At 39.9% G+C, this 25,498-nt stretch overlaps 1 protein-coding gene across 5 annotated transcripts in view; it reads left to right on the top strand.

The window, feature by feature from the left end:
- Positions 1–25,498, top strand: part of FER (FER tyrosine kinase) — a 189,000-nt gene that overhangs the window by 19,354 nt on the left and 144,148 nt on the right. For all 5 annotated transcript variants that reach the window (XM_033086516.1, XM_033086518.1, XM_033086517.2 and 2 more), the window contains 4 exons: positions 1,992–2,250; positions 5,917–6,090; positions 6,963–7,062; positions 25,033–25,216. In XM_033086516.1, coding sequence (XP_032942407.1) covers positions 2,044–2,250; positions 5,917–6,090; positions 6,963–7,062; positions 25,033–25,216 — 665 coding nt within the window. In that variant the 5' untranslated portion in view covers positions 1,992–2,043. The remainder of the gene's footprint in view (positions 1–1,991; positions 2,251–5,916; positions 6,091–6,962; positions 7,063–25,032; positions 25,217–25,498) is intronic.

Here is a 25,498-nt window from a genome sequence, read left to right as displayed (position 1 = left end):
TGCCATACTACCTCTCAGTAAGAAGCATAGGCTAGGGTAAAAGCGAGCAAGCCATTACTTTACTCATACATACGGCCAAACTTCACTGTGAGATTCAGTTCCCATCTCTTCTAAATCTGGATGTAAGAAAACAAGGATACTATCTTTTCTTATGGCTATTGTGCTAGGAGAGTTTGGTAATGTGCTAAAATGGGGTAGGAGAAAAACGAAAAATCATAAAAGTCGATTTAGATCTAAAGAGCATCAGAAATTCCCTAGTGCAGCTTTAGTTGTGTCAGGGGCTTTAGTATTTTTTTCTTTGGTTCATGTTGCTAAAATATTTGTAGTTCTGCAAGAGTATTCCTGAATTTTAACTGTGGAGGTAAATTCATTAATGCTACTAATAATGACATAGTTCATAAATATACCCAACATGAACTATTTACTTTTTCTGTGTATGACTGAATTCCTAGCCACCAGGAGTAATTCTGACTAAAATATACAGCTTCAAATTAAAGAGTTTATGAAAGGTTTAAAGTTACTCATACATCCTTGACTTTTCTGTATTGTGCAGATACATAGTAATGTGGCGCTGTTCTAGTTTCCTTTATTGGATCTTCTTTTGTTATGTAGCATGGTTTGTGTTCCTAAGAATAAACACATAGTACATGAGGCTTATTTCACAGGCTTCTTGAGGTTCTGATTTGCAAAATCTTCAGAAATTGTGTGCGGTAACTGAAGCCAATAACATATTTATTTTTTCTTAATACCTAACATGCTAAAAATGCTAGGCACTCTGAAAAGTCTGTCTTTAAGCCTTGTACATACTGGTATGAGCTGCCACAGTGCTGACGTTAGTTTGTGTGTCTCAGTTCTTAATGTAAAATAAGAATATTAATGCTGCTTCCCTCAGTGGACTGCTAGGAAGATAAATCTGTTAATGTTTGTAGAACACCTCTAATTCAAGTGATAATGTGCAAAACCTGTGAAGAAATTGGTATTTCTGTGTTAAAAAGAGCCAAGACTGCTGTAGTGCATGAATTAGTGAATAGGCTGTGGCTGCAATGCAGTCGAGTTGAGGGTTGCAGTTTATATAAGTTTATCTTACGTAGTCAAAGCTGGTTAGTATAAGAAACAGGTCATTGGTGGTTACACAGAAAAGAGGGTTCAGCCCTCATTACAAAACCTTGTGCAAGAGTGTTTAGGAATTACTTCTTTGTGTGGTTTCAGCTCTTCCACAATGTAGCTGTGTGTTTATCAGCATCAGATGCAGGTATTTCAGAGCTAACTCTACCAATGTGCCTTTGACCTTTGGTTCTGCTACAGGATTTCATTAGGCAGCATATCTTACATGTTTATCAATCTTACTTTATGTCAATTTGTAAGTCTGGACTGTCTTAGGGTATAGTGCTCTGACAAAGGGACCAGTGTATGGTTGGGCTTTGTGTTATTTTCTGGTTTTTGGAAGGCTGAATCTGCAGGTTTAATGGCCTGTTAATATTGGGTTTAGGAGCAAGCTAATTTCTAAGTAGCTACCAATTTCCTGTAAATGCAGTGCCTGAGAGCTACTGTTTTATTTGGATTTTTCTGTGCTCTTAGGATAGTAAACATGACTAACAAATGTTTCAGGTCACCTGGAGTAGAAAAGTGTAGTTGGCGGCTTCTCTGGAGATACTGTTAGCTGTACTTACGTAGTTAAATATGTAGATTGGTCTTCTGCATTTGTCTTAGATGCTGTTGTGTTTTCTTTCATACTGTACTTTAAGTTAGGGAGGGACATTTTTTCAGAAATGAAAGTTGCAGTGCAGTTCTAAGTTTGAAACATTTTCCAGTCAGAGTCTGGTGTTCAAAACAGTGCTCTGAGCCTCCTTTCAATTTACACTGAGGAGGTAAATGTATGTAGTTAATCTTATGATTAGTTTATTTCAGAGTTCAGGCATCAGTATTTGCTCTTTGTCCCATCAGAAGTTTTTCTTTTGATAGTTGTTTTATCAGTCCTGTTCTCCTTTCAGATGTGCTGAAGAGCCTGTATTTTCCCCTGTGTGGTATATAGTGCCTTAAAAAATGGGGTTTGGAGGTGACCTGAAGTATTCTCATGATGCTTTATTAAAACTGCAAGACTGGGAACTACGGCTGCTGGAAACAGTGAAGAAATTTATGGTAATGAGAGTAAAAAGTGATAAAGAATATGCATCCACTTTACAGAATCTTTGTAACCAAGTAGATAAAGAGAGTGCTTGTCAATTGGATTATATCAGCAACGTGTCCAAGGTAAGTCTGAAATATTTTGAATTTGGAATATCCCTGGGTTCTGTGTTTATTTTTTGTTATTTTGGGTTGAGTTGGATTCCTGTCCATTCAGTTTCTTGAGAGTTAATGTTGCCAAAGTGTTTAAATCTGTTATTTTAGTTTCTCAGTGAAATACGCAGAAGTTAAACTCTAGTCTTGCTGTGAAAAAATTAACTGAATGAGAATCAATCCCAATTTTTAAAATTCAGTATTTTACATAAATAGGTTGAGCTGTCTGCTTTGTTTAGTGCTTTGAAAATCAAGTATGCTATAGTAAGCGTAGTAAGCCGTTCTTTTAAGATAGGAGCTATTGTTTATGTTATATAGAATTTGTGACAGAAATAGAAAAAGGCAAAGGCAAAGCCTAGAATTCCAGCTGTTACACTGCAGCACATGTTGTAAGAACAAAACACTAATTCAGAATGTTTCTCATAATTGTGAGGTTATTTTCTATTCTGTTTAAAATGACTGTGCTAACTTTTAAAAAAGGTAAGATTGTTTGTTCTCCAAATTACTGGTTTTCAGATTTAGAGCAAGTCTAGGTAAATGTAATGATGAAACAAACTTCTTTCATCACCTGTTTGAATGTTTTACTCCACACCTAGATTCTGTACTGACAGGAGAAGACTATTCTGTTTTGATGGCTTATTTAGTTCTTGGACTTTGCTCTGTAGCAGTGGTTACCCACTGCCTTCAGTCTGGTGTGAATCCTCATTTTCTCTCTGCAGGAAAACACCCTTTCTGGGTCAGATTAAATTTTATACAAAGCAATTTTTATGTCATGGACTTTTAGGGTGGCTGCTTGGATAGTGGCTGTGGTGTAGCATTAAGAGCAGGACTGCCCCTTGTGCAGCAGGATGGATGTATACAGGGTTAAAGTGGCTGTGTGTGGCTTGAAAGCAGTGCTGCTATAGCTGGCCTGCTTCAGCACTGTGCAGTGTTTATATATAATGTGTTCTGTTGTTGCTTCCCTCCCCCACAATAATTCTTGCCTTGTAAATTGAAGTACTACCCTTTTTTTTAATTGGCCCAGAGTTTTTAGCGTTATAAGGTATAAACAACCATTAACTTTCACATAAGTATCTCAGTCTAGGAACAGTTCATGTAAATAACATGAGCACTTCTTGTGTGCAGATAAATTAAAAATTTCCGGAGATCTGACTTAAGCCATTCTTAAGTTCTCTTTGGCTTGGAAAGAGGTGTGCATGTCACATTTTGAAATCTTGTTTTGAAGAGAGGCACTCAGGTTGTCCATCAGCAAAATTTTCATTCCCTTTTTTTTTTTTTTTCTTAAGGAGGTGTGATTTTTTCCTAAGTCACATTGCTGATTTCTACTTCCTTTATGTCACAGCAAAAATATTCATATGGACTGGCAGATCTTTTTATGGGCTTGCCTTAAGATTTCACTGACACCTTGAATTTTGAAGTTGTGTAGTGACATATTGTCTTACTGGTTTTGGCAGTTGAAAAGCCTGAATTATTGATTAAAAAATTTGCTAATCTCATTTTAATTTATTTTACTCTGTTGTGATGCTTTTTTCTCTCTACCTGTTTTTTTTTACAGAATCAAAGAATGATGCAAATGTTATGGGACATGAGTCTAGTTTCTTACATCTTCTAAGATACAAAATATCTGTATTTGGTATTGTGTTATTATTTGACATTTTGTGACATTAAAACCCAATAGCAAGTTATTTATTTTTTTGCAGGTTTTGTTGTGGTTGTTTGTTTTGATCTCTAAGTGTATGGTAAGAATGAGCACTTAGAAATGGTGCTTGGGAAAATCTGTCTTTTGTATTTTTTTCACGTGGAGACAAGAAACTTGCTGGAAAGGCATGGTAGCACCAACTGGTAAAGCTAGGAAAGAGGTATTTTTAAGAGCTTTCAGTCAGCTCTTGTGTAGATGTCTGAAAAATAGTGTTAAACCAAACAAATCAAACAATAATGTGTTTTATTGCATTTGTTGGATTGTGGTCATTTTCTGTGGAAGGAAATGTTTTACCTTTTCTCCTGTTCCCACCCAGCTTTTTTTTCCCATATAAATCTGTATTACTGAAGCTTTACCTTCTCATAATTTAAAATAATAAAATCTAATCATATGAAACACAGAAATCCTGCTTTACTGCTATTTCCCTATGGAAACATCACTTTTGTATTTTCTTGATGGAAAGAGTGATGTGAAGAACAGGGATATATGAAGGGTTTTTTTTAGTAGAAAGGGAAGTAATTGCTATGTTTCTGGCTTATTTAAGCTCATTTGGTAAATTTTAAACTAACCATTTTCTTAGAATACCTGTACTGTTGATAAATGCTTTTGGTGTGATTTTTCAGGATTAAAAAGTTGTTGTCTCATTAGTAATAAATCAGCCTTGGATGACTCTTAACTAGATTTTCATCTCTAAGGGCACTTTTATCAGCTTTTCTGTAACCACAAAGGCCCATTCTTCTCACACAGGTGTTCAATGCTTTTTTATCCTATGCTACTTTGCAGTATGGCTTCTGAAATTGTCTCCAGCCATTGCAGTGAAGCTTTAGACCTTGTTTTGTGACACCACACTTTAAGCAGTCTAGATTGCTTTCTGCCAATCTGTGGGATATTTACATGCTGGAGGAAATGTTGAAGATTATCAAATATATTGGAGAATCAATTGTCTTTCGTTTTGTTCCCTAGAATCCAGTTTCTGTTGCATCATTGTCATGTAGACATGGAAGTATTAGGTAAATGTGTTTGTATACAGGATATAAAGAAGCCCCTAACCTAACAAACAAATTAATTTTCTGAAGTTTTTATCTCGGGCTGATTTTTGTTGTAGCAAGAGTAAGATAAATGCCGGTATCATAGCTGCTTTCAAAACCTTGTAATTCTGTGGCATGTAGCCACTCTGAAATCTTAGCTGCAGCACAGCAGTCATTGTCGGGGAGTTATCTTTAAGGAATCCAATGTGTGACATCAAACTTGAGGGTAACCAAGGCTTTTATTTGAAGTTTAATTTGACATTTGTGTCTGTGTTACCTGTAGATGTGTATCTGTATTCGAAGCCACACACAGCACATTAAGCTGTCCTGAAAACTGACAGAATGTCCAATGAAGCTATTAAAGCAAGGGTACAGAAGGATGCTGGGTTACAGTGACAGATGAATGTTGTGTCTGTTTGTGCTTTGGTTCTGGTGGTCTGGCTGATGCTGCTGTGTGAAGCAGCTGATGTAATGGTATCCTCTTAAACCATCACCTCTCAAAGGAGTACTACTGTCAAGTATTCAGACAAAGGTGGAAGTCACTTCGGGCAGAGCAACTGTGAGGGGAAACTAGAGGACAGAGGATGTAGGAGCATGGTTCTCAGGGGTGTTTGGGGTGTATTTAAAAAAAATAAAGCTGCAGTGCTTTCTTTGGTGTTCAGAAATACTAGGACAGTGCTGAAGGGTGAGCATTAATGCTGTGTTTTTGTCTCTTGTGCTTTTTTATGATTTTATAAGTAAGATTGAGGTATGATTTTGTTGTTACAGGAGGATTTCAAATGCATTTGGGTAAGTTTAAAATTAGCGCTTTTGCTGAATTTTTTAAACAATGATGTATCTTTTCTCACAGTTCTTATTCATTGTTTGTGAGCTGAAATAAATAAGTGCTTTTCTGTTCTGACTTTTTTGTAGTCTTGGTTGCTCGTGGTACAGCAAACAGAACAGCTGAGCAAAATAATGAAGACACATGCAGAGGATCTTAATTCTGGGCCCTTGCACAGGCTTACAATGATGATCAAAGATAAGCAGCAAGTTAAGAAGAGTTTTGTAGGTGTTCATCAACAAATTGAAGCAGAGATGTACAAGGTATTCTGTTCATCTGTGCTTGATAAATTGGTTACAATTCTCTATGTTGAATAATATTAAAAGTGTATTTTTTTTTGTTTTTGTTCATGCTGTTGTAAAAGTGTACTGGATGATACATAGAATGCTTAGTTTAAATTTTAATAATTTTCTACACAGATTTTCTTTCCTGCTAGCTGACCAGGCAAAGATGGAAAAGTTTCTTCCATATGAGTTTCCGTGGACAGATAACACTGGAAAAGCTCTTCTAGTAGAGGATAATTCTTGTGTGATACTTCTCAATTCCATCTCTTTTCCTGTTCTAATTTCACTCTAGACATTGATGGGACCAGTGCACTGTAAACTTTTGTTAATGAGTGCTCGTAGCAGTCCAGACTCTTTTGGGTGGATTATTTCATGCTAGGTTGCTCTTCCTTAGTCATTTGTATGCAGTGTAATATCTAAAAATTCTGCTTTTTTTTAGGTGCTGAAGAAGTTCCTTCCTATGTGTAGGACATTTTAAGCTAGTATGATCTGTTAAGCATCTTTTTTATGGATTTTTTTGCCTTGTAATTGAAATGGAATATTGTTGATGATTAGCTGAATTTTCTAAATGTATTTTTAATTACATTGATGTGAATGGGGATTTGTGTCTTGGGCCTCTTACTTAATTCCTTGCATTTATTAATTTGATTTTGCACCATGTAATTTGCATCATGTAATTTGCACTGTGTAATTACGCCATGTAATATTCTGCTAAAATTTTCTCAAGCCAGTGGAAAGTTTAGCATCCTTGTTTTGTATAATGAATTCTGTTAATTCTGTTTTACTAATTTTTTTAAAATGTGTTGAAAATAAGTTTTTTTAATGCTTTTTATATTTCTATTTTCTTAAAGGTCACAAAGACAGAACTAGAGAAACTTAAATCTAGCTACAGGCAACTAATAAAAGAAGTAAATTCTGCCAAAGAAAAGTATAAAGAAGCTGTGGCGAAAGGTACGATTCACTTGATTTTGTGTATTTATTACTGTCCTTTTCAAACCTGCTAAAACTCTTACAATGAAACAAGGTAATTTTTTTGAGCTACTTGATGACAATGTAAAAGTTTATTTAGTGTCTTAAGTAAGCCAGAGCTGATTGTCACCATGTATGCTTGGTATGCTCTTTTTAAAATTAATAAAATATAAATGGTGATTCTTTTAAGTTCTTGTATTATTCCTTCAGTGGATATTTTTGAAAACTAAAATTGCTCAGATGGACTCTGGTCTCACCTGTTGTAGCTGCAGCCTACTTTCCTGTGAATTATTATTGTTGCTACAGTGGCATCAGCATCAGTTCTTGTCAGTGAAACACATCAAACCTTTGTCAGCCTCAGCTAAATGAGGAAAATAAATCATTTGCACGCAGAGATGTTTTTTTTGGTAGGGAATGATGTGTTCAGTCTGCATGGATTTTGATTCCTGTTCAATTGTGCTGGAATTATGAGATAAAAAGAGAACCTTTGTTCTATTATGTATTGAAATATCTTGCTAATAGTTGTTTTGATGTGTCCTTCTAAGATTTTCATTTGTTCCTTTAGTGAAAATTGACTGAATGGCAGTATCTAAGTGTAATTCCAAGATCCAACTTAAGGTTTTGTATGAGTGCCTAAATGATCAATGTTCTTGGTTCTCTTATAGTGTAATTATAGGGTAGTTATATGTAATATGTAATTGTAGTGTAATTATATGTAGCTCTCAGTGGGGAGAGATTGTTTCTTTCCAGATTTGTCTCAAATTTGGACAAAACAGCAGGGTAGTTATGCTCAGTTAGCACTGATGAACTACCGTTCTTTTTCTTTTACTGAAGTTCATAAACACTTAAAAATAAAAATGGATGTTAATTTCACCCAGTTCCATGTTTTCTGTATATGAGTTAATTTGATTACTCGATTTATAGTCAAGTAGCTGCTTAACACTGTTGTATGTAGAACATATCATGGAAAAATAATAGGCTGTTCGGATCTTAGTATGTTATTTTTAGCCTGTTTTATCCTCTCTTCCTGGTCATTCTCTATTCCAGAAACACCAAACTTTCCCATTGGAATAAAGGAGTGTTTTGGCTGTCAGCAGCTGTGATGTTTTGATGTGGTTTTGATTAACTAAATCAATGTTTCTTCAAATAGACAGCAAACATAAATTGTTTTTAAGACACTTACCTCCTGTGGTTTTCTTTGACCTTCTCTTTCAGGCTTTTATCTAATGTTTTTCTTATTATAATTCCTACTTAATTTAATTTCTGCTAAAATATTACTGTAAGTCTGTTTTTTGCAAACACTGATGCCCATAAAAATGTTTTTTTCCCAAAAGTTGCGTAATTGCTTTTCTCCTGCTGCATCCCAGGCCCTGTTCCTGTTTACAAATACTTATGCATTTCATAAGCTACTATGGTTGTTTATCAGCTGTGGGTCAGCTGATCCACTTGAATTTTTTTTCAACTCATGGTATTTCTGAGTTTTAAGTTGTCAAACTGGTTCGCTGGTGAAGTGAAAAGTTAGGGAAGTCTTAAAATTGCAATGCTTTGTTATTGCAGAGTATTCTTTATTCAGTAAGCTAAGGTTACTCAGATTATGTGCTACTAGGATATATTACTTTTGTTAATGTACAAACTGGTTCAGTTTTTCAGGATTTCAAGAATTACTGAAAACAAGAGAAGAAACTGCTTACCAAGATAGTGGGAGGGCATAACCAAGAACCATAACCACAGAGTAGTGTCTGACAAATGTCTCTGTTTTGCAAGAGTAGTGATTTTGAAATGTCATGACTTTTTCAGCTTTGTCTTGGAATAGCAAAGCTGCTTTCTGATGAGAGAGTAGGTTTGTTAGAGCTGCTAGTGAAAGAGGTACAACTGGTTCTTCAGCTTCTGAAAAGAATTGCAGTTTTCTGGTTGAGTTATTAAAAATGATATTAAGCTCTGGCCTAAACACACATGGTAGAGGATGTTAACTGATAAGGGTAAAGGCTGGTGAAGTTTGTACAGTAGAAGATGATGTTAATGATTTTCTGGAATCAGGAAGTATGCTGAGGTAAGCTTGAATTTCTCTCTGTGTGCTACTTTGCATCAACAAAGTGGGCAGTCACTTAGAATCAATGACACCCTAATGCAAGGTTTACAGGTGTTTTCATCTCTTGGTGAAAACACTAGGAGGACCATTGGAAAGAACAGTAAGCCTTAAGGACTGAATAATAATACTGGTTAGTTACGGGTTTTGTCAGTGTTTGTGCAATGGGTAGAACATGTGGAGGGAATTTTTGTATAGTTTTTAGTGGGGAAAAGGGAACTGGTTTCTGAAGGAATGCAGGAGCTTCATTGTGCTGTGCAGATCTGGGGAAAGGTGAAAATGTCTGAGATTGTGTCCTAGAAACTGTTCTGGGGAACCATCTGCTAGCACTGCTTCTGCTTGTGCATGAAGGGAAGCAGTGGAACAGTTGTGTTGCAGAGGGAGCACCACTGAGCCTTCTACCTTGGGCTGGGTTGCACTGCCTTGTGGCTACCAGTGTCTGCCTGATGGATCAATCAGAAACGACTGATTTATTTTGTTTGTTCTAACCCTTACCCAAGTCAGTCATGCATACCTGCCCCTTTCTGCACCAGTGATTACCATAGGAATCACAAACGCAGTCTGGTTGGTTTTTCTTGGGCATGGAAGCTCCAGGTGTCAGGCAGTCTGGTTGATGTTAGTCATTTGAATTATAGTTTTCTGCCCATTTTTTCCCAGTCATTCATTGTTACATTTTTATGGTAAGAGATAACAGGCTGAGAGATGATGAAGTCAGCAAGCTGAACTAGTCCAGTGCCTCTTTAATGGGACATGCTTCAGTTTTTGGAACTCTATGGACAGATTGGGTATGATAGTCTCTTCTAGATTAGAAAACTTTGTTAAAATGCTCCACAAACTATGTGTACTGGGAATGCAGAGCATGTTGCAGAACTGGGGCATTGGAGTCATAGGGCATGCAGCAGTCTTTGGAACAAAATATAAACCAAAACCTTATAATATTTTTTTCTATAATGAAATGGACAGCTCTGTGAAATGATCTAGATGTGTGATATTGAGAAAAAAAAACAGTGTAAACATCTTAAAACAGCAGTCCAAAATAAGGGTCCAAGAGTGTATACAAGTCTGAGTTTACAGGGCTGTGCTAATCAGTGATGCTGAGTAACAAGGTGGTTAGGATGTGGCATGTTGATGTTGCTGCTATAGAAAAGCACATCAAGCCAAAATTTGTACCAGATGGAAAAAGCATGGTTTCACTGAAGAAGTCACAAGTCTTCTGAAATAATTCAATGAATAATGTATTAAGAATACAAAATGGAGACTGTAGGACAACTGTTAGCATCGAGTGTAATATTTCATTGCATTTTGAATCTCACTTGGTTGGACCAGTAACTGCTTCCACTTAAGTTTACTGTTTGCACAGTTATTTTTGTGCATCTCTATTAAGTGTAGTTCGGTGTGTCTGTGGGAGTTTCAAATATTTTCATCCTTGAATTTTTTGATTAAGCATTACTTACTGCTCTATAAATAGGGAAATAATGTTTACATGAAGCAATGATTTACTCAGTTCATTGCAGCTTTTATAAAAGGTTGAAATGCATTAATAAAATTTAGCATCTGATTTTGTAGCTAATTTTGGTGTTAGATATTGAAGTGTAAAACAGTTGCTCATATATGAGGAAATACTGCAACTTGGAACAGAGCCATTGTAGCTTTGGGATGTTCATACTGAATTTTAATTTTGGGTAAATATATTAACTACAAGTGTTTATTGTAGTCTTATTCATTACTGGTAGAATGTAGAAAACAAGTTACGGTGCTCTTATGTGACATAGTGGCTCTGAAATAAATAGTAAAGGAAAAATACACTGATTCTAAGTATTCAATGTCATAATTTCATTTTATACTGCTATAGCAGCATAAAAAATACTGCACCAGATTTCTTTAGGCTTGTGTTCCCTGAAAACGTTATGATTTAGAGGAGCCTAGAAATATTAAGTGTACACCTATCATTATACCACATTGCTTCTGCTGGAAGAATGTTTTCCCTGAAACTCAAGTGATTTAAGACTTCAGAATTGATGTGACTTCTGTCGTACATACTGAAGTTTCATAGCACCATAAGCTCACATCTGTGATAAATAAGGAAGCTGTTAAAAAGGCTTTTATTAAATCTAATTATTGTCCTACTGTTCTTTGTAATTGCCAAGAGGTCAGAAAATTCTTATTAGGTAGCTGGTGCATTCATTCTGAGATGCCTTTAAAATTGTTATTATGCAACTACATTTCCTGGTAGCATGTGTTGCCTGTAGTTGCTGCAATGAGGGATACTTCTAGTAGGATGTTTTTTAAGCTTGGTTTTGGCTGAAAATCTCATATTGTTAAGACAAAACAAGTATCACTGGCTGAACTGGTCTGTGTTACTCACAGAGATGAGCAGGCCACATAGATTTAAAATTAATGCTTTGCTCTGTGTTTCAACGTGCATCTACTACCAGTGCTTTTGCTTGGAAGGAGGGGTAGGGTTGTTTCTTCTGTGTAAAATAAAGCTTGTCGAGCAGGAAACCCCAGGGAGTGCAAAGAGATCATGGTGACTTCTTGTAGAATGTGGGACCAACTTGGACATACTGTTTCTTGTTAACACAGACATGCAGCCCCAGGACTGTGCTCTCCTCACAGACCAGCATGCACAGGACAGAGAATTAGCTAGAGGTGCTTAATAGCTCACCCTGGCAATATCTGACAGCAGTTCAAAAGACAGAACATTCATTTTTACTATTGTTATGCTATGTTACTTAAGATTAAGCTGATAGCTTTGGTGAACTAATTCTTAACTCAGAAGATTAGATGTGGTGTTCTGTAAATTTGAACTCTTTAAATATAAGCAAATAGTTTTGGGCTTTTTTTCCCCAACAGAAAACTATTATTTATTTGCAATCATTAATTTGTTACGTAATTATTGGGAGAAACTTCTTATCCTCATCTCAGAAACTGCTTGAGTGGAGAAAGAAATAAGTGATTTTGTTGAAGAAACACATTCATGTAACAATCTTGCAAGAAATTAAGGAGAAAAGACGTTTTAGATTGAATGTGAAGATCTGTCTTGTTTCTGTCTGTCTTTGTGATTTTGGTTTTGTAAAGCCTATGTTAAATGAGATGACTGTTTTCATATCTCTTGATTTGCTGAGTGATGATAAGGCTGGTGACCCACTATATTTCCAAGTATGCTTTCAGAGACAGAACTAACAGTCAAAGCTATTCTAGTTCATTGGCAGCAGTTGCTTTGTAGATAGGAATATTTAAAAGTCTAAATTGGGAGTGGAGTGGCTGGAGAGCAGCCCTGCAGAAAGGGACTTGGGGTGTTGGTGACCAGTAGGCTCCACATCTGTCAGCAGGGTGACAGGTGTCATCCTGGGATGCATCAAACACAGCACAACCAGACAGTCAACAGATTGTCTTCTGTATTGAGTGTTGGCAAGGCACTAGAGCACTGAGAGCAGTTCTGGGCCTCACAATCTAGGAGGGATGTGAAGGCACTGGGATTCACCCAGAGGAGCAGTGGAGCTACTGGAAGGGCTGTCCAGTGAGGGGCATCTGGGCAGTCTGGGTTTGTCCAGTTTGGAGGAAAGGAGGCTGAGGGGTGACCTCACTACTCTCTCCGCAGCTTCCTGGGGAGGGGAAGTGGAGAGGGATGTGCTGATCTCCTCCCTGGGATTCAGTGACAGGACACATGGGAAGGGCTCACAGCTTGATGTTAGGATGCATTTCTTCATTGAGAGAGTGTTTGAACACTGGAACAGGTTTCTCAGATGTCAAGCCTGTCAGTGTTCAGCTGTCATTTGGACAATGACCTCCAAAACATGCTTTAATTTTTTGCTAGCTCTGAATTGATTGGCAGTTTAACTTCATGATTCTTGTAGGTCCCTTCCGACTGAAATATCCTAGCCTAGCCTTGCCATAGGAAAATTAAGCCAGGCTCAGTGTAGGAGTCCAAATGCTTCGAAAGTCATGTTACTGGTGTTTTTATTTGCATCAATAAGAACTATTGTATGAGGAATTAATTTTCATAATCACCTATGATATTTAGATGTTTCTAGCATTGCACTACAGAATATGGAATTCAAGGAGATCATTTGTGTCAGGAAGGTCCTGAAGTCAGTTAAATGAGTAATGTAGAGTAATCAATTACAGAGCAAGTTCTATAACCTGTGTCTTTGCTATTGAGCAGTGAAAACCTGGGAAACTGAACAAACTGTGAGGAAATAGAACTGGATAAATTGCAAGGTTGCCTCCAAAAGAAGGGTGCAATGATTTTTTTCTCAAGAACTCTCTCTAAGTTGTGTAATGCGCTCTTCAGTGTTGGGAATCAATTAACATAAATATACATAACTACACTGGTTTGGTGCATAAAAATACAGTACAGTAATTTCACGAATACAAGCCGCACCAATTTGACCAAAATTTTGGTGGAAACCCGGAAGTGCGGCCAATATTCTGGGGCGGCTAATACATTAACAAAATTCTAAAAGCTGCCAACACGGAAGTGAGAGCCCGCGGCAGCCCCAAGCCAAACTGGAGCCCGGCCGGCCCTGGCAGAGGTGGGAAAGCCTGGCAGAGGCGGGGCCAGCAGTGTGGGGGGCGGGCGGCAGAACCTGAGCCAGCAGGGCGGGGCAGGGGGGGCGGCAGAGCCCGGGCCAGCAGGGCGGGGGAGCCCGGGAGAACTGGGGCTAGCAGTGCAGGGGAGCATGGCAGAAGCAGGAAGGCCGACGGGTGGGGCTGCCTGGCAGCGGGGGAAGCCCAGCAGAATCGGGGCCAGCAGCGTGGGGGAGCCTGGCGGTGCAGGGGCCTGCAGTGCCGGCCAGGGCGAGGAAACGCGGTGGCGGTGCAGACGGGAGGGGGCGACCGGCGAGGCTGGCGGCGGCGGCAGCCCTGCCGGCCGGGCGAGTGAACGCGGCGCGGGGCGAGCGAACGCAGCGCGGGGTGAGCGAACGCGGCGCGGGGCGGGCGGCGAACCTGGCGGCGGCGGCGGCAGCAGCCCGCCGGCCGGGCGAGCGAATGCGGCGCGGGGCGGGCAGCGAGCCTGGCGGCGGCGGCAGCACCACCCGACCAGCCCCGCCGAGCCGTGGCGCTGAGCTGGGCCACCCGGCCCCGTCGGCAACCATGAGCGGGCCGAGCCTGCCTGGCCCCGCCCCGAGCCAGTAAAGCCCGCTATGCCGCGATCCTGTTACTAATTGGCCAATTTGTGAAAGCTGCGCACGGATTCTCGCGACGAACGAAAGTGCGGCTAATATTTGGGGTGCGGCTTATCTATTGACAAAGACAGCAACATTGTCGAGGCACCGGGGGTGCGGCTTATAATCCGTGCGGCTTGTATTCGTGAAACTACTGTAATTTCACAACTGTAAGGTGCACCTTAAAGCCTAAAATTTTGATCAAAATCCGAAAGTGCACTTTAGGATCTGGTGTGCCTTATATATGGACAAAGTTTGGAAATTTGTCAACCCAGAAGTGTGAGCTGTGAGGGGGGGTGGCAGCCTGGCTGTGAGGGGGAAAGGCGGCGGCCACGGTGGCTGGCCGCAAGAGGAAAAGGCGCGAGCCAAGGCGCACCAGCCAGCGCTGGGTGCAGGTGGGAGAGCCCGGGTCCACAGCACAGGGAGGGTGCCTGGGGCTGCGTTTAAAGGCTACGCCAATCTGTGAAAAATATTTGCAAATTGAGCACCTGCCAGTAAACCTAGTGATTGCGTGATTCCATTATTAATTTGTTACTTTGTTGCACATGTATCCTCGCGGCAAAAAAAGTGTGCCTTATAGTCCGGTGCGTCTTATAGTCCTGAAATTACTGTAGTTATTTTTTCCATCGTATCCAGGCTTTTAAATTATTTGGTGTAATTTAAATGCTTAGTCCTTACTAAGTTAGTACAAATGATACAAAGACCATGTTGCAGTCCCACTTGTTTTTTGCTCCTGTTTCATCTGTAGAGCAAGTGAATTAAGTTTTATGACTCTCTAATGTAAAAATATTTCATTGTTTTAAAAAAATGTGTTGCTAGAAAAAGAGCTATTTGAAAACCATGGTTGTCTCATTCATGAGTGTAAGGAATATGTTCAGTGTGTTCAGTACCATAATGTAAGCAAATATTGTAATGAGGTGTTCTTTTCCAGGCAGAATTAAATAATGCTCTGTGAAAAAGTGTATCTCCAAAGTTGAAATAAATAAGGAAGTGACTGTATTGGAATTTTGTTATTGATAAACAAATGTAAAGGCAGAAAAATACTCAGAAGTTGTCTCTCTGGTTGAAAGTGCTGAAAATATGTGTAGATGGAAAGATAAATGCAGCTCTGGAAAATTACTGAAAAACTGCAGTCACGAGCAGTGTAAATGCGTTGAAGATCATTGACAGCTCTATAGTTTAGTGCTGGTATTTACAAAAATAGAAGTTTCTAAGTAAAACTGATTTAGACAGATTTTCTGTCTTAAAAATTATTATATGCTCAAGATTTAGGTACTTATTCAGAGGAGGATTGTTGCTTCCTTAAAAAAAAAAGAGAAAAGAGGAAAAATGGCAAAAGCTCTGATTCTCTCCCCTTCTTCCATTTTAAAATATTCTGTAATCAAATACTGTGATACTTGGTGTGATTTTGATGCACAAAATGGCAATAACTGAAGCCAAGCTGCTTAGCTTTCTGTGGGAAAAGGAGCCTGTTCCCTCTTTAATCCTAACCCATGAGGTTGCTCCTTCTCTGTCACTCCTCATCCATCCTGAGGCTGTGCTCTATGCACTCCAGCTGCTCTCTCATGTAAAGGGCAACTTCCTCTATTTGACTTCCTGGGCTACTTTTCCCCAGGAGACTTCAGACTAGTTCAGTCCATAGCTCTGTGATCCTGTCAACATTCTGGCCCTGCAGCTGCACACAGACACCAGACTCACCATGTTTATCGCCCACACTGCATACATCCCAGCATGTTGAGGTCCTGGAAAGGATTTGAGGACATTTCTCACATTGGTGCTTTTGTAGGAGCCTTCTTACCCACCTGCACCTACTGTTTTGTTTTCTTTGTGATTGATTCCTTCCCATCTTACCATGCCCTTTCCTTAGCAGACTCCTTCATTGCTTCCTCAGGACTGTGGATCACCCTCTCAGTCCTGTGTAATTTCTTGTTTAAAGCCCTTCTAATAAGATCAGTCATCTTACTGGCAAAACTACTTTTACCCTGCTTAGGAAGGGATTTCCTATCTTTTAAGCAGACAGTGGTCTGCAAAAAGAGTCCCATGGTTGTAGAGTCCAGACCCCTGTGGCTAACACTGGTTCTGCAGCTACTTAGCAGCCTGTATTGTCAGTGCTGTCCTTGCACCTTTTCCCTTCTGTGGGTTAATAGTAATTTGGTTTTTTTTGGTAAGAAAGGAAAGGAACTAGTTATGGAATTAATTTCCTGTAAGGACCTTGGCAGCTTCCTTTAGATCTTTAAAACCAATCAGTGTCTGATTTTTAATATTGACAGATTGTTACGCCAATGAAAAAGTTAATGCTCCTTTGTGAACACACATGTAAAGATGAACAAACTCCGGAGAGTTCTCTTTCTTTCATTCTTCTGCGTGAGTGAAGGTAATGAAGCCAGCCAAGGGGGTTGGAGGGGGCCACACTGAGCCAGCCCCATTCTGGCTGGGCCCCCCCCTGCTCTGATGATGCTGCTGCTGAGTCTCACCAGAAACTACCGGGCAGAGGGAGGGGGAGCCGTCAACCCGCAGATGCTCCCCTGTGTGCTAACCTGGCTGCTGAGATCATAGTCTCCCCACCAGGTGGCTGCCAAGGGACTTTATGCCGTAAGCAGCTCCCAGCCATGACCTGGCAGGGTCCATCTGCATGATCATCTGCAGACCTTGGGCAAGATGTGAAGTCTTTCATTGCACAGATGAGACTTGCAGACCTTCCATCGTGTCTCTTGAGTGACAGAAAAAGACAGAGGTAAAGCTTAGAGACACCTCGGAGACATCAAAGTTAGGTTAAGATGGAAGAGTTAGGTCCTTGATGGGCAGGGACAAGAAGATATCTTGGACTGAAATTGTCTTGTAAGCTGTGGAGAAGATATGATTGATACATGAGATTCTCTTGTTTCCCTGTAACTCTTGGAAGGCCTCTGGGGTTGTAGAGCTTTCATAATGTAGATGTGAGCAAAGGCATTTGTGCTGAAGTAAGCAGATTTTGAAGTAACTGTGATCGCATGAGAAGTTTGAACAGGGAGAGGGAGAGAGAGAGAGAGAAAATGTGATGCCCTTCACCCCAGGGGAGAAGGGTTACATTAAGAGAGCCTTTTCTTGACCTGCTCTATCCTTAACATATGCACCATCAGTTGACGTGGCTGAAAAAATGGGAGGAATTTCACAATTGCAGATTTACTGGGTGACTGCTATTTGTGGAAATTGAAGCCATGAGAAAAATGTCTCTTGGGGAGAAGACTCCATAAAGTGAAGAGAGAGACTGCTCTCCTTAAGTGGATTGGAGAAAGACTATATTAGAGATGGTGAATTGGCTGATTTGTCTGTATTGTCAGTGTGAAAGAAAAGAGGGTGCGGGGGAAGAAGTGTTCTGAAGGTTTTATTCTGATTCTTATGTTTTCTTTTAGTTTCTGTTAATAAAGTTCTTCTTTATACTCTTCAAAGTTTGAGCCTGCTTTGGCCTTCATCCTAATCCTATCTCACAGCAGAAATGCATAAATAATTCCAGTGGATCCACTGGCAATTTAGCGAGCACTAAACCCACCACACCTTCACTGTCAGGATTAAGGAGGACACAGCCTGGTCCTTCATGCTTTTCATGTCTGCCCCCAGAGCTCGGTAGTCACTTTTGGTACTGTCCAGTTTTCTTTCCACTGGCAGTGTCATTGGTGCCCACATTTCTTATGACATTGCCTCTCCTACTTTTCCCTGTACTTATGTTCCTTGTGTCCAGAAATTTGGATGGGTTTGCTTTTCACAGTCCCTAAACTACAAGAGACAGTTATGGGAGTTCTTGGTATGCATTTTAGTCCTCATTTTCTGTGGTTTGTTAGCAATAGTTTTCTTTATGCATAAAGACTTTATTCCTTCTTGTTACTCGTGTAGCTACTCAGCTTGTCCTTCTGTTTTTATTTGTCTGTTTCCACAGTTCTAGTGTATTTAAAGTTTCTCACTGTGTTTCTGTTGAAGGGATATAACCATGTATTGTGACATCAGATGTGTCATTGGCTCCTTTTGAAACTAAATTAAATTAATTGTCAAAATCTGGGCTTATGAAATATTGTGTCATTGGTGTATCTACATGGGATGGCATTCACTGTGCGCTGAAGTGAAAGACCACCTTTCAATACCAGGAGCTATAAATCTATTTATAGTCTGTTTAGTTTGTCTGTTGTGAGCTAAGCCTTTATAGTGATCCCTGTTGCCCCTTTTATGCACACTTTGTCATCACTTTGGAAAGGCTGAAGGTCTAGCTGGAAGGAATTGTAAGAGGGTAAAAACCTGAGCTCATTGGCATAATTATTTCTTTTAAATCCAAAATATGTGTGAAAACTTTCTCTGTTTGCAGTATTTATTTCCTTAAGGTCAGCTTCCCTGAGGCATTTGTGCTGTACATTGATACTTACTTTAAAAAGGTGAAGTGAACATTATGAGCTGAAATTTTTCTCATTTTATTGTCCAATCCAGTATTTTTTCTTCCATTCTAGGTGATTATTAGGCCACAAGAGTCTAATGATTGCAAAAACTTTGGATGAACAAATCTACCTTTTAATTGAAAATAGACTAAAACATTATTTTCCTGGATGACTGTGTTGTACTGTGTGCCGTAAAATCTTAGATGAGTTTCTATTAGTAATTGAAATGCTACACTCCAGAATGATTGAAAAAGAATGCCAGTCTTTTCTTTGTAAATGCGAAACTTTCATAATTGAATTTTGCAAGCTTTACAGTTCAGTTTATGGTTTGACATATTGTATACGCAGTTACAGTAATTTCACGAATACAAGCCACACTGTTTTGACCAAAATTTTGCTCCCATACCGGGAATGCGGCTAATATTCAGGTGCGGCCAATATGTGAATAATTTTCTGACATTTTCAACCCTGGGAGTGCAAACCAAGTCAGTGCAAACTGCAAAGTCGAGCTCCTGCCAGTAAAACCCTGCATTTGCGTGGTTGTTACAAATTGGTTACTTTGTTGCGCGACGGGTGGAGCTGCTCTGTGCAGGCAGCACAGGGGGTGGGGAAGGCGGGCAGCTCTCTCCTGCTTGTCCCCACGGCTTGGGGGAAGGCGGGCAGCTCTCTCCTGCTTGTCCCCACGGCTCGGGGGAAGGCGGGCAACTCTCTCCGCTTGACCCCGCGGCTTGGGGAAAGGCGGGCAGCTCTCTCCTGCTGGTGCCGCGGCTCGGGGAAACCAGGCAGCTCTCTCTGCTTGGCCCCGCGGCTCAGGGGAAGGTGGGCAGCTCTCTCCTGCTGGCCCCACGGCTCGGAGAAGGCAGGGGCTCTCTCCACTTGGCCCCGCAGCTCGGGGGGCTCCCATCCCCGCATGCCGCCTCCGCAGGAGCAGGCAGGCTCCATCCCTGACTCCCATGACCGCCACAGGTGCCGGTGGGCTCTGTGCCCCCCCTGCCGCCGCGGAGCAGCGCTGGACCGGGGTGACCGAGCCCAGTGGTGGCGGCGGCTGGCCCCGAGCAGTCCTGCTGAGTGGCAGCGCCGAGCTGGGCCACCTAGCCCTGTCGGCAACCTCGAGCCCTCCCGAGCCAGTAAACCCCGCCCTGCTGCGATTCTGTTACTAATTGTCAACTTTGTTGCACGCAGGTCCTCGCTGCGAACACAGAGCGGCTTATACACGGGTGCGGCTTATTTATGGACAAAAAACAAAATGTTTGCCAACACCCAGCGATGCGGCTTATACTCAGTGCGGCTTGTATTCGTGAATTTACTGTAATTTCTATTAATATTAAACAGTTTTGTCAACAGCTGATGGCAACAGAATTATAATTAGATCTATTTATTAAATTCATTATAGAGATAAAGAAAATTGGATGTTTTTCTCTGTACTAATTGACATGTAGAACAACTGTATGCTGCCGCACTGCATTTTGCTACTTTAAAAAATAAATTATGATATAAAAATAATATTACAACTATGATAATTTATCTTACAATTAGTTGAGGTGTTCTGCTGAGGAATAATGTATAGTGAAGATATTTAGTCCTTAAAACAGATGGGAAAATTAGATAGTTTGGAGGTTAATGAGGTTTCTGAGGGAAATAGTATTACTAAATTGTTAATTATCTGGATTTGATAATTTTAGTGTAATTTTTCAGTTTAGTTTAACTGTTGATGGTGGTTTGCAGTTCACAGGTGACAATCCCCTACTGATGGTACATAGTATGATTTCATACTGATGGTGCATGAGGTGAGATTTCATAAGCTGAAAACTGATAAGGAATATATTTTAAACACATGAATAGACAACTTGCAGCTCTTAAACAGTAACATATGGAGATAATTTTAGATTATTTGATATAGGGCATGCTTGAGTAAGAATAACCAAACACAGGATAACCCAAGAAATAATGCAGCATTTTTGCCTCTGCTACCCCCTTGCCTGACTATTCTGGCTGTCTCACAATGGACTGGCAAACAAAACATTTCAGCCTTGTCTTCCAACAGCTGTGTCCTCTCCTTTTTCATCCAGTCTTCATCCTGTAGCTGTACATGACCTGTACATGACTTGTTCCCTTCACTTCCAAACCCTCTCCAGTCACCTTCCAGTATTTCCCCAGTATGCCTCTCCTTCTCCGTGTTCTGTAGTGTTTATGTTTAACTCTGAAGATGACCAGGTTGTCTCTTAGCCTACTGTATTTAGAGACAAATCTGTGTATGGTACTCTGAAATTAGCTGAGGAGGAGTTTAGTTCCTAAGGCAAATGAGAAGATGGGATTTTACACCATCCCGTTATGTTGATGTGCTGGTGTCATGCATATTTGAGATATTAATCTGGGATGTTATTCTGATGTGTTGGATTATCTCTCCCCTTATAAATGTTATTAGAAATAGTGTGGAGTTTTTTTGGAGGGATATTAAAAAAAAATTGGTTTCCTAATGAAACATGAATTTAGATGTTTGCCAAAGACAAAACCTGCTATGTCTATGGCTAAAGTTTAAGATAGACTTGCGAATGTTATCTCTCCAAAACAGTTCTACAAAAATTTTTAAAGTGGGTTGTTTCATTCATACCTACATGAAAAATTATTCTCTGGTGACAGCTCTGGATATGTGTTCTGTCTTTCTTTGACAGAGCAACTCAGATAAATCATGATGTAAGAAATCTGTACTTTCCATGTGCAAAATTAGGTCAGCAGCTGGATTGTTTTCAGTTAAATGAAAGCCATAATATCCTTTTAAAATTATTTTTATTAATCTGTGTTGTGTTTGAAATCTAGCTGACAGTGGTGTGAGGTAGTAAGTGTCTAGAGAGCCATACGAGAGTACAAACTGATAGAAATGTGCTTCAGCTTCGTGGTAATGTGTTACCAAGGGAGTTCCTGAGTCAAAAGTGCTGTTCTAGTTCTTAGTAGCTCTTCAGGATTTTTTTTTTTTTTTTGCGTACATCTGTCCATTCACTGTTAAACCACATAAGGGTGTTTTGCTTCTGATAACTTTTACTAAAAGAATATGTAGGTTAGTTGCGTACTCATTGGAGAAGGTCTTTGTTTTTGCTCTTTCCATATAATGCCATATTGTTTTTACATTGAAAGAGGTTGTGCGGGTCTGTTAACTGTATCTCTTCTTGCATGTTTCTCCTCAGAGTCCTATGCTTCAGGACCTCTCTGTAGTTATTGTTTCTATATTTATCTTTCCTACCTTTCTGATGGTTAATGCCCTTCTCTAAACCTTTTGCATCTCAAATGCATCCTCCTTGATAATAATAAATTGCATAATTTTAATTGGATTTAATCAGTGGCCTAACAGCCCAGTCTGCTCCTTTGCTAAATAACATTGTGTTCAGCGGCTGCTGAACAGTAAGTTTACATTTCCATCAATCTTGCTGTACCGACCCCAAGATCTCATTTCTATGTGCATTTTGGACTACTAAACTGGAATAGTTTTCTACTTATGTGCATCTCTTTAAATATTCATTCTGTAATTTACCATTGTTTTAATTAGTACCTCTCAAGGATTTTGTACTGGTTTTGCGTGGCCTGGTTTTTGGTAACAGGTGAGCCACAGAAGTGGCTTCTGTGAGAAGCTGCCAGAAGCTTCCACCGTGTCCGGCAGAACCAATCCCTGATGGCTCTGAGGATGGACATGCTGCTGGCCAAAATGGGGCCGGTTAACACCTCTGTGGTGGCATATTTAAGAAGAAAATCAAAACAAAGTGGGGCGCAGTATTAATTCCAGCTAGAGAAGAGGAGGCGGTGAGAACATGTAAGGAGAACAACACAGAGACACCAGGGTCAGTGGAGAAGGAGGGGCAGGAGGTGCTCCAGGCACTGGAGCAAAGATACCTCTACAGGCCCTGGTGATGACCATGGTGAAGCAGCTGTGCCACTCAGCCCATGGTATTCATGGGGAATGCAGAGATCTACCCCAGCCTGTGGGGAGGTGCCCATGCTGGAGCAGGTGGATGCCTGGAGGAGGCTGTGATCCTGTGGGAGACTGGGGGGACAGAGGGGCGCTGCTTCCAGGAGCAACCTGTCCTTGGAGGACTGCACCCTGTGGAAGAGAAAGCAATGCCACAGCAGTTTTGTGAGGGCTGTGTGGCAATGGGGGGAGTTCATGCTGCAGCAGATGTGGTATGGCTGCTGCTTGTGAGAGTGGGCCTGTGCTGGGGAAGTTCATGGAGAGCTGTCTCCCGTGGGAAGGACCCCACGGCCTCAGAGGGGAAGGACTTCCGGAGCAGAGAAAGAAAATCTCGGTGATGTACCGACCAAAACCCCCATGCCATGTCTCCCTGAGCTGTCAGTGGGAAGGAGGGAGGAGTTGGAGGGAAAAAGTTTTTTTAAGGGCTTATTTTAGTTCTCATTATCCTCCCTGGATTTAGTTACTACTAAATTCACTTTGTACTTCTAAGCTGAGCCTGTTTTGCCCTTGGAGTGTTTTCTTCTGGTTCTTAACTCTTGAAGCCTTCTTAAATTTTTCTCTTTCTGCCCATCTGTGGCAGGGGAAGGTGGGCAAGCGACTTTCATGGGTGTCTGGCTTTTGGCTAGTGTCCAACCACAACAGCTTATTTTCCAGTTGTTCATATTTGGTTTCCCTATTTACTGCTTTTGGACAACATCATCATCATCATTTTCATCACCTCATCTAATGGAGTCCAGCTGATATTTGTGGGACTCTCCATTGAGTGCCTTCTTCCTTCTGTATAAACTAATGACATTATTTCAGCTAAAACATTCCCAAGTGCCTTTAAAGTTTCAAAGCTAAGCACCATCCAGTCCTCATAATTTGTTCTCATTTCATTTATTCTCAACAACCTCTTCTTCTGACACCTCAGAAAAAAGATTTATTGACTCTTGCACAAAGTAATATTTCATCCTGGAAATCTCTGAAGGTCTGGGGTAGTGATCACAGAAGTTCCTTTTATATGGTGATAGTTGTTTCCGTTTTCTGACAAGCTTGCTGACTCCAATGTATATGAAAGAGGATTTGTTACTGGTTTTCTCTCAACTTTTTTTTAGCATGCCTTTAATGTGGCTCTGTTTTGATTTGAGTTCACAGTTCCTTGTGTACTCCTTATATGACACAGTTCTTCAAGGTCTGCTTTCAAGCAGCTGTTTTGCCACTTAACTATAAATGCTTATATCTTATTTTTTCTCAACTGCTTTGTGATGGGTAGTAGACATATTTTTCCTTACTAATTATTTTATAATAATTTGTATAATTATTTTTAATTTGTGAGAAATGCAGTGGTCTGAAATGTTTGTCTTAGGTAGCCTATCTAATCTGTGCAGGTAGTTGTGACTCTGGACTTGATATTTGCAGATATGAAATTAATTTAAAATAATCTTAGTTCCTGAAAAAGTAAGGAGGTACTTGATAAATATCAAGAAGGCAGCAAAGACGTCATTAGAAGGTTGTGTGTCTGTTCTGGTTATGGCTGAAATAGAGTTGATTTTCTTGACAGTAGCTGTTATGGGGCTGTTTTTTGGATTTGTGGTTGATAACATACCCACATAGCTGTACAGTTACTGTGGCAAAGAATGGGATAGGTAACCTCTTGAAGTACCTTGTAACTCTACAAACCCTCAACTGGTACTGTCAGCTTCAACTTGAGGACTTCCCAGTCTTAGTGTTGCATAGCTGAGGCTATAGAACCAAACCTCCTGATCAGGATATCAATGTGATGGGGAAATGTTAAGGTGTAGGAGAGAAGCTGCCCATTTTGAACAGGAGTAACGGTGTGAGGGTTCAGCTGCTCATATGTAGACTGATTGCATCATTGCTTTATTAGGATTATGTGTAGTAATAGGAATGTTTGAATACAAAAAAAGAATATGTTTTTAGTGACTCTAGTGTAGTAAGACATATCTTTCTCTTTTAAAAATATTATTTTGCAAATTAAATAAAACCTTTGAGATAGTAATGCGTCTGAGATTTCTTTCTTTTTGATAGGTATGTTATTTTTATACTTGTGGTTTTAATGAACCACATTCACAAATGAACTATACGTTTAGATAAGGAATTCTCATATTTCTACCCAATGAAAATAACTTTTTTCTTACATAGTTTGTTAATTAGAAAACATAGACATTTGATCATACTAATTATCTGAAAGTGGTTGGATTTTAGCTTCCTCAGAGAACTACCTTAAAAATTACTGTCGAAATAGGGGCAAACTTACCATAAATCTACTAGGTATGTCATCTATAGTCCTGTATACTTTTAAATCACCATTTGCATTTTTTTTTTGTTTTCTCTCAGGAAGGGAGACAGAGAAAGCCAAAGATCGGTGTGAAAAAGCCACTATGAAACTTCATATGTTGCATAACCAGTATGTGTTGGCACTGAAAGGAGCACAATTACACCAGCACCAATATTATGATACTACACTTCCTCTGTTACTTGACTCACTACAGAAGATGCAAGAAGAAATGATTAAAGCCCTGTAAGATATACTGTTATATATTTCTAACTTGTGCAATTTTCTGTGTGTGGTATTCTAACTAATGTATAGGAATAGTTGAAAATAAGAAACCGTGATATCCTGGTTTGGAAGATGGGTGTCTGCTAAGAAAGACAGGAGCCTTTCTTTGAAATGGAGAAGGTAAAACCCCCTCCCTCCAAATTGTTATAATTTTAAAATTAACGGGCTCTCAGGAAAAGATATGAGAAATGGAAATAGCAGTTCTTTAGTAGGAAAACTAAAATAGAAATACAGTACAACACA

The sequence above is a fragment of the Catharus ustulatus genome, assembly GCF_009819885.2.
Source record: "Catharus ustulatus isolate bCatUst1 chromosome Z unlocalized genomic scaffold, bCatUst1.pri.v2 scaffold_29_arrow_ctg1, whole genome shotgun sequence".
Lineage (NCBI taxonomy): Eukaryota > Metazoa > Chordata > Aves > Passeriformes > Turdidae > Catharus > Catharus ustulatus.
This window is presented reverse-complemented; position numbering and strand designations above follow the sequence as displayed.